The sequence below is a fragment of the Astatotilapia calliptera genome, chromosome 2 (assembly GCF_964374335.1).
Source record: "Astatotilapia calliptera chromosome 2, fAstCal68.1, whole genome shotgun sequence".
NCBI lineage: Eukaryota > Metazoa > Chordata > Actinopteri > Cichliformes > Cichlidae > Astatotilapia > Astatotilapia calliptera.
The window spans coordinates 3,654,622-3,664,446 of NC_137423.1; the positions used below are offsets into that span (position 1 = coordinate 3,654,622).

At 36.7% G+C, this 9,825-nt stretch overlaps 2 protein-coding genes across 2 annotated transcripts; one reads left to right on the forward strand and one right to left on the reverse strand.

Moving 5' to 3' along the window:
- Positions 1-404: 404 nt before the first annotated feature.
- Positions 405-2,571, forward strand: LOC113028655 (uncharacterized). Its single transcript, XM_080304370.1, has 6 exons — positions 405-524; positions 688-1,011; positions 1,278-1,622; positions 1,729-1,848; positions 2,178-2,233; positions 2,331-2,571. The coding sequence occupies exons 1-6, from the start codon at positions 482-484 to the stop codon at positions 2,451-2,453; spliced, it is 1,011 nt and encodes a 336-aa protein (XP_080160496.1). The 5' UTR covers positions 405-481; the 3' UTR covers positions 2,454-2,571.
- Positions 2,572-6,517: 3,946 nt separating this feature from the next.
- Positions 6,518-8,604, reverse strand: LOC113009292 (signal-regulatory protein beta-2-like). The gene is made up of 6 exons (XM_026147508.2): positions 8,472-8,604; positions 8,023-8,352; positions 7,510-7,845; positions 7,298-7,423; positions 6,827-6,882; positions 6,518-6,743 (listed from the first exon to the last, which is right to left on the reverse strand). Exons 1-6 carry the CDS (start codon positions 8,539-8,541, stop codon positions 6,612-6,614), a joined length of 1,050 nt encoding a protein of 349 aa, XP_026003293.2. The 5' UTR covers positions 8,542-8,604; the 3' UTR covers positions 6,518-6,611.
- Between the last annotated feature and the right edge of the window lie 1,221 nt (positions 8,605-9,825).

Genomic DNA, 9,825 nt, shown 5'->3' on the forward strand with positions numbered 1-9,825 from the left:
AAAGATGATATTTCCCTTATTCATAATATATATGAAAGATTGTTTTGTAGTTCGAGCAGTTGAGTGATTTGATTTTGTGATATACACTTACCATAACTACAATTTTAGTTTTCCTCCTATGGGAATGATGAATGTGCAATTTTTTTGGAAAGAAGAATAAGTGAAAAGTTTGACCTCCTTATAGCATCAGGACAAACTACTAAATAAACAAAGTTTATAAGTTTCATCTGTTTTTCATTAGTTTATCTAAGTCTGTTTCAGTCTACCGAACCACAAAGAAAAAAAAATGTCTTGATTAGCATAAAACAGACTAACAAATGCATTTGAATAGAGGCAACACTTTTCACACAAAGCAGGACGATTCCAGGAAATGCAGGTTGACTGTAAAGGCTGTGATAACCAATCAGATGTTGACCTGGATCACATCATCCTCCTCAGTCACTGAAATATCAACAAGTTTCCTAGTAAAGGCATTGTCACGATGATGCTGTTATTGGTAACATTTCTTCTACTTCACCATGGACGTGAGTTTTATCTAACTTTATAACCTACTATTTATTTATTTTTGCCACAATCTGCAACCAAAGTAAACATGTGACGGTTAATAAGGATTTTTGTGTGTCCCGGTTATTTATATTCAAGACAAATTTCCCAGTTTTTTATGTGTTTTTTTTAAACTCACTGCAGATATGCTGGAGCAAGTGACCACAGTTCAACTTGGTGAACCTGCAACTTTGACATGTGTTTTACCTCCTGGTGATTTAAGCACTAAAATTCATTGGTACAAGCAGAGAGCAGGGGAAACTCTGAAACTGATTGCGACACTGCGGCAAACTGTACATCCTCAGTATGGACAAGGGTTTAATGCCTCAAGACTGGAAGTAAAAGACAATAAAAACATCAGCAGTCTGACCATATTCAGGACAATCCCAGAAGATGAAGGAATGTATCACTGTGCAGTCATGGAATGGAATGTGAATGCTTGGAGTGGGACCTATTTGTTATTAAAAGGTAATTATGTGATTGCAGCCTTTTGGATTCACTGTAAATACTCAACCATCTGACAAAAACTTTTTCACATGGTGGGAAAAATAACTATAGATTATATATGAATTTAATAAATCGTAGTTTAAACATCATATTAGGTATTTTAATGTGTTTGCAAATCGATTCCAAGTTTTCCTTTTCGAGACGCACTGTTATCATTCATTTTTCAATAAAAACTAAAACTGTGTTTAGAGGTAGTTTTTAAACACTGTTTTTTTGTTATTACACAGGGAACACCCAGAGAAACGTTACTGTTCGTCAGTGGCCAACGGTTTTAGATTCAGTCCATGCAGGGGATTCTGTGACTCTCAACTGTTCAGTCCTGTCAGACTCTGATAACAAGATGTGTCCTGGAGATCTCAGAGTCCTCTGGTTCAGAGGACAAAACTCTCATCCAAATATCATCTATGTTGATGGAAAGAACCAAACTGAATGTAAGAAGCAATCAGACACTCAGAAGAGCTGTGTTTATCGCTTCTCTAAGACGGTCAGCTCCTCTGATGCTGGGACTTACTACTGTGCTGTTGTCACATGTGGAACGATATTATTTGGAGATGGAACTCAACTGCAAATTGGTAACACAAAAGTACAAATGCGCAAAACATGTTTACGCCATCATGGCTTCTTCTTTTTTTTATTCTTCAAGAAGTAATGACATACTTTTTTTTGGTTTTTTTGAAGGAACAGGTTGGGAATTTATTGCGCTGGTAATAGCAATAATCTGCCTGGTCATTTCAGTGATTGTAAATATTGTTTTCACCCGTTTCAGAAGACCAAGACTAGCATGTAATAAATTTAAAGGTAAGTGTCATTCATTGAGTGAAATGAAGCAACATAACAAATGTCAAACCTCAAGTTTCTGCTTATTCTGCATTAATTTATATTTCATTAAACAATTGTCGGGTTTGAGCATCCATATTGATATTTGTGCTTTCAAAAGCTTTAAATTTTAAGGGCACAATGTTAAAAACTCATCAAAGAAAGTTATTATTTTAAATTGATTGAAACTTTAAATTAAAACTGATGAACTAGCAGGTCGAATTATTACTGGAGCATTATTGAGCACTGTAATGAAAAATCTGCTACATTTTATAATGTATGTGTATTTGTTCATCATTCATTGGCAATAGACAGCACATCTTCACAAGGAAGAAATGACAACTTGACTCAACCACTGGATGATATTGTAAGTAATTATGTTAGCTCATATTGTTTTTTGTTAATTCATGACTATGGATCTCTGTAGCAGCTACAATATTTTATGATCTTTTAATTTCAAACAGAATGAAGGTGAGCAGGATCTGAACTATGCAGCAATACATTTCCCTGGAAGGAAAGCTACAAAAGCAAGCAATAAAAAAGAACAGAAGACTGAAGAATGTGTTTATTCTCAAGTTAAGCGCTGATCTGAAAGTGTTAACCAACCCTCTTACAAAGTGAATAAAATCATGTTGTGGGTTATTCCACTGTAGATAACTTTAATAATGTTTTGTGATGCAAATAAATAAGGATTTACAACCGTAATCAGTTCTATGTGGCTTATACTTCTTGTTTCAGTAATTCCAGTAAAGTTTCAGGCTTCACTTAAATAAGTTATTGCACTATATATTTTGGTCTTAATTAAGATGGAAAATTACCACATTAATGTATGTTGCTTAACACACTGTTCAATATTTGTTCCTATTAATTCAAACTTTAGTTCCTGCTTTTGTTTATGATGGGGCTCATTAGACTGTGACAAGCTTAAAGCTATGTGAGGCCAAGTGAAGTGAGTAAAGTTTAGTGCACACTGTCCAAACTTTCTGTAATTATTATAGAATATGATTTTAACTGAAGGTGTAACAAGGCTTTTATCAACAGCGCGGAGAGTCTGGAGACCACTAACAGGCAAGATATCAGGCACTGCAAGACAACTGCATCGTCAAAGTGACACTAAATAAAGTTTGCCCAACCTAATAAGTTGTACATTTGTGCAATGACCAAAACTAGCACCACTGATTAGCAATGAGCAATGAGTTTTTCAATCATTAATATGACAATTACATCAGTATTATGCTATTTTTTCTGAGGCTGGTATATGTTATATTGCAGTTGATTAACTACTACATCTCCATAGAAATGATGCAAATTTCCATCAAATAAACTTGGATACTGTGCATAGGGACCTCAGGAGCAGCACTTTATCTTTTAAGTAAAACATTTGTCATATCTATACAAACAGCTGCCTAAGTCACCATGTTCAGTCTCATGCTCTTCAAAGTACTGTAGATGATTTTAGTTTAAACATCAAGAACACAGTTTTCAGCACTACTTACAAGACTCCGTATTGTTTTCTATTTCACTAAGAAACTGCTGCGAGCTCACCTTTAAAGTGTACAGGAAACACTACATGTATAAAGGCTAATTTACACCTGTCCTGCTATAAACATGTATTTCTTAAATCCAGAGACAGAGTTAAATCTATGACAGTTTTTTTAGCCCATTAAACCCATTTTAATTAAATTTTTTAGGTCAAATTACCACAACCCTTGAATCAATGGCGTATTTGACAAATTCCAATGGCTCCTAAAACCATCAACTCTGTGCTTTTTCAGTAATATAAGGGTAATCCCATGCAGGCTGCCACATCCAAACAGTGTTGGGAAGGTTACTTTTAAAATGTATTCCACTACATTTTAAAATTCTAGTTTTAACTTTTAGAGCATTACAGAGACAGCCCCCCCATTTGCCGATTTGATTTGTACACATACCTCCACTCGTAACCTGAGGTCATCAAACCAAAACCTTTTAGGGGTCCCCAACACTCGTTTTAAAACCTGAGGGGACCCAGACTGTGGAATGCCCTATTTCTACAGGGTTTGGACTCAGTAGAGACCTTCAAAAAGCAGCTAAAGACATTTTTATTTCAAAAAGCTTTTAATTAGACCAGGGTTTTTATGATGTATTTTATGACTGTATTATGTTTTTACCATGTAAAGCACTTTGTGACATATGTCTGTGAAAGGTGCTATATAAATAAACTTTACTTACTTACTTACATACTTACAGATTACAGAATTGTTAAATACCCCAATTCTTTGATCTTTGGGCTGAAGGGAGAACAACACTCGGTGTATAAATGCTCAATCAACAATTTCTTTAATCTCTCTACAATTTAATCTCAACAGACTACATGCCCCAAAATGTATTTTGTAATGTGTCCAGTGAGAGTAACGTATTCTGAATTCTTTGGATTACTTAATATATTATCATGCTTTTTACAACTACATGAATGTACTATTGCTGTGTGATTTATTACTATTACTGAAAGTTACTCACCATGCCAATACCGACTAGATTTTTAAATCTTGATATAAAATGAGTAACAGTAGTTAGGTAGGGTAAGTAGGGTAGTAGGTAAGGCTGCACTTTTTGCAGCGATCTCGTATAGAAAACTATTCCACACATATATAAAACAGGTCCGCGGCTCTGAACCGTAGTAAAGGGACCTCTGGCTAATACGTCGGGTTCGTGTCGGGCTCGTGTCGGGCTCGTAGCCGAAAACTAGCTTTACTTTGTTGTCTGGGTCAACTTTGCTAGCGAGAGACAGAGAGAGGCATTGAAAGCCTGCTCCAACGGAGCTTATTGTTTCAGAGGAAAACACAAACACAGTGTACAGTCAAGTCGTAACAGCTTACTTACAACTGGGCTACACTGCCCATGAGGCTACATTCTTTAGGGCTATGCCTGTAACACCCTGCCTATTGCAGTAATTTTTTGAATAATAATTTTTTAAAAATATTTCTTCACGTCATTATGTGGGCTGCAAGTAGAGGGGACGTGGGCCGCGAGATTGAGACCCAGGCATTAGAGCCTCTTAAGGCGTGTTTTGTTTGGGTTTCAACCAGTGTGGAATTACCAAAAATAGAGAGGGCATAGCCTAACATATGAAACAGGATCTAATAACTTTGATCTCAGCCAAACCGATTTACTCCGGAACAAATAAAATACCAAAAAAGGGTGAAAAATTACATTTTTAAGTTATCCGAGTGACTTATATATCATGTTTAACCTGAGTAGCGAAAGAGCTGGGGTCTGAAAATGATGAAGCCGGGAGTCCGCTGCTCTCGCCGGCTCGAGTGACCATTGAACCCCCCATCTTGCTATCGAGCGGGTGGGTAACAGACGTCTCCGAAAACGTCGGCACACTTTTGCAAATATGCGATGTCTTGATAAACCAAGCAGACATTTTAAATTTACACAGCTACTTTCTCGCCTGAAAATATGTTAAAAGTTTATTTTGTGACCCAGAAAGATTAATAAGACTAATTTTAAAACTTAGTAGGCAGCTGAAATTTGGCTGGGCCGCACTATGAATTCTGGGATATGGTGGGCCACGAAGGACACACCCGACCCATCCTTTAAATTCGGGGAAAGGAAGGACACATTTGAAGGAGTCGACGAATTGGGACAGCCTTCGTCGCCTGGCGTAATCGGCCTGCCTCCGAAGGATGCAGCCGAAGTTTTCGGACACAGCTTATGTAATTTCTTCTTCATCTTCTTCTGTTTTACTGGCAGTTGGCAACCCATTTAATTGGAGCAATAAGTTGTACTGCCCTCTAGTGGAAGAGAATGTAATTATTCTGCCTGATACTCCTGCCGGTCGCTTAAAGTACCAATCAGGTGAAACCAGATAATCTTCCACGGCAGACCTGATCATTTCTCACAGCACACCTGTGTGCCGCGACACAGTGGTTGGGAAACAACGCTTTAGGGGGTTAAAGTTTTTAGACCACGTTTAGTGCCATCTTGTGCCCTTACAAAACGTGACATCACTGGATTGGCTGGTTAGTTTCTCGTAATAGACTTCCAATAGCTTATGTTAACTAACTAGTGACAGAAGTGATAATTCAGTAGAAAAATCTAAAACTGAAAAACAGTCTAAGGGGGTCACTTTTACTCTACCCCTGGCTGCAACAATGATTTTTTTTTTATTTAAGGCTATGTTGTCCACTTTTACTCAGTCTCTTAGCAGTCAGTGATTGTCTGTTGTTTGGCTAACTGAACTGAAGCAAGAAAATCCCCCTATTAGTTGTAATGTCATTGTTTGTAGAGCACTTTATAAATGTGGACAGTGTGTACACGAATCACAAAAAATCAGCAAGCCTTTGATGGGGAGGTTATTAAAGAGTTATGGTGGCTGAAATGGGACAAACACTGGTCATGTTTACTTATTTGTGTTTGAATCTTAATTTTCCCCTGTCGTCATGCAAGCTGATCAGGGACGTTGAAATGGGTGTACAATACCCAGGTCTGATTGGAAACCTTACTTCCTTTGTCGCAGACATGTGAAAGCTAAGGTAGACTAAATCACAGTAATACTGTTCTATCTAATACTGTTCGATTTGAAAATTCATAAAGTCATACATTAATGAATACAAAAACAAGAATGGGGTAACAGAATATATAACGAACAACCTGATACATCATGTTTTCAGTAAAATTAAAAACAAGTTCTTTACTAGTTTATTTTCAGTGAATGACATTGGTACTCAAAGTCAACCCACAGTTTTTCATACACACTTTCACATTCTGCATTTAACTTGAGAATAAACACTTTCTTCAGTTTCCAGTTCATTCTTCCTCTTCTTTCCTCTTGTAGCTTTGCTTCCAGAGAAATGCAGTGCAGCGTAGTTCAGATCATATTCACCTTCAGGCTATGCAAAAAACACCATTAGTTCCATAAAAAAAAGGGGTGGGAAATCATTTAAATCAATTAACAGTATGTCTTATTACTTACACTACTGTCCACTGTTTGCCTCAAGTCATCTTGTCTTTCCTGTGAAGAGCTTTTTTCTGTGCATAATGGGGATAAAAGAGGATTGTTATTATTATCTGTTTTTTTTTATTAATGTTTTAACCAGCAGTCAAACTGTTGGCAGTGACGTGGACAAAGTCAATAAGAGATGTATATATACATAACCAACTAATACTGAGACTCAAAATATTTAAACAAAAGTGTTTGATTTTAGATTGATGAATTAATATATAACCTGCAAAGATTTGTTTATATTGGGGAAAATTTTAGTGTGATGTATACACAACACATGGTCAAATGTAGTGAGTTTTGCAAGGAGCAAGCACAATCAAGACTAACATATACATATACTTGATTTTACACAAATTAATAAAATTCTTTCTGAAAACATGTTTTGAACGTGAGGAAAACTAAAGTGTTATTATAATTGTTACTTTAGTGAACAACACTTACTTTGAAATTGTTTACATGCTGCTCTTGGAGTTCGGCAGCAGATGAAAATAATATTGAGAATCACAGAAATTATCAAGCAGATTATTGCTATCATCAGAGCTATGAATTCCAAACCTGCTGCTTGCTCTACAAAAACAAGAAAAGAAAGTTTCTCAAACACACTGACACTGACATAATATTTTTAACATAATATATATATTTTTAAATCATACCCATTTGTTGTTTAGTTGCATTTCCAAATAATATTTCTCCACATGTGGCCACAGCACAGTAGTAAGTCCCAGAATCAGAGGAGCTGATGTTCTTAGACAAGCGATAAACACAACTCTGCTCAGTCTCAGATCTTTTCTCACATTCATGATGTCTGTTTCCAGCGGTGTATATGATGCTAGGATGAGATGTATTTGCTTCCCTGAACCAGAACACATTGTGACCTCCTGGACATGTCTTTCTGTTAGAGCTGGAGAGGACTGAACACTGAAGAGTCACAGAGTCTCCTGGATGGACTTTCTCCTTAACAAAAGTGTAGTTTGTTCTCTGGGTGTTTCCTGTTTAATATGTGTTAACAAAGCACAAGGTGAAGGATTGATGTACTGTGTCTATAAAATGTCTTTAAAATGAATTAAAGTAAATTTGTATTAGTATATTAACTGTTTTCTGATCATGCTTTTGACAATTAATAAGCCGACTGAAGCAAACCCCATGAAAATAGAGCACATCATTACCTTTTACTAACAAATACGTCCCGGTCCATTCAGTATTCTTACGCCACTCTGTGAATCCACAGTGATAAATTCCCTCGTCCTCTTGATTTGTCTTCAAAATGGTCAGGTTGGTAAAGTGTTTATTATGATTTACCTTCAATCTGGAGTTATTAAACTCAGGCGCAAACTCAGGTGTTGCAGATTCCCTCATTGTCCAAATTACTTTCAGAGTGTCCCCGGCACGCTGCTTGTACCAGTGGACTTCTTTACGAATGGTCTCAATCACAGGCAGTTGACATGGAATGGTTACAGTTTCCCCAAGTTGAACTGAAGTTACTGGAACAAGTGTATCTAATTTCATAGAAAACATGTACACATACACAAATAAAAAGGAGTAAGTCGCAAGGAAAACCACCACACAAACAACAAACACATATGAGAAAACCTACACAGAATAAGTAGATACTTACATCCTCGGTGAAGAACAAGCAGTGTAACCCATAACACGATCATCTTGCGAATGTCTTTTCTTATATACATTGTAGGTTTTTCACTGACTGTAGGAGGTATTATGACATGGGACTTCTATGTCACACTGTCAAATGGACCTGATTGGTTATGAAGTGCACTTCCTGTCACACTGGTCCCTTCCAGGTCTTTGAGGAGTATGTCGCCTCTTCTTTATCCAGTCGCTCACTTTTTTTTTCAATTTAAATCATTTTTCTAATGCTCATCTTGAAGTTTTTCATCTTTGCTAAAAAAAAAACATCCGCTCTTTGCTTTTATCATCATCTTTCAGCAAGTTTTCCAACTAAATGATTTCATTGGTTATTTGTTCTATGATTGACATTCCAGTTTTTTTTAAAATCATTAGAGTCTTTCAACTTAAAAATAATAACATTGATAATAATAATTATCTTAAAATGGAGTTATGTTTGTGGGTTTAAGTCCTATCTTGGAGCATCTTTGAGCTTTTTTTTCACTCACTGATTGCTTTCGTTTTCACTTCCTGAATGGCTCGATTTAGCCAGTAAAACTAGGTTAGGTCACGGGTTAAATTAGATAACATCGACAAGTATAAAGACATCTTAGAAAGTTCTGTTTTATATTTACCTGGGTTTCCATGCACTGCCTTATCTAAAAGTGAAGACCCTAGCATACACTGTCAATGCATTTTTTACACAACCATTGGCAATCACTTTATTCTAAAAAATGCCCATAATTACCACAAATTACTTGTCATTTTCTCAGTGCATCTTTTAGATATAGTCTTAAATTTTATGTCTCCACAATCCAGTGAAGTTGCAGTTTATAGTTTTTTATGTTTAGCCTTTTATAATAAATATACATGCAACACAGCTCCAAGCTATACAGTATTAGTAGCAATTACTCAGATTTTGGTTACAAAGGAGCATCTACACAGGAAGCAGCTAGCACTGATGTGGCGAGTGTCATAGAACTGACAATGAGTTCATCATCTCTCAAATTTAAGTCCAGTGACTGAAGAAGTGTCATGGTCCATGGGAGTGTCTGGGATTTTCCAGCTGGAGGCGATGAGTTTCCTGTGTTCATCTTCTTGAGCAGAGTGCCTCACCAGAGTTCCATTCCAAGGCTAATCAGTAGGAGTGTTCTTAAAGCCAGCGCTCGCTAGCTTCCTGTAGTTTCTGCCATTTGTCTGCCAACTCTCAGTGGTAACTAGGTCTTCTAATAATTTTGCTTTTGTGATTTATTCCCTGTGTAAAAACTTGTTTCCTTGTGTCTCAGTTCCCGGTCATGTCCTCCAAGATCCGTCCGCTGCTGCATTTGCACTCAGCCGCTGGTTTC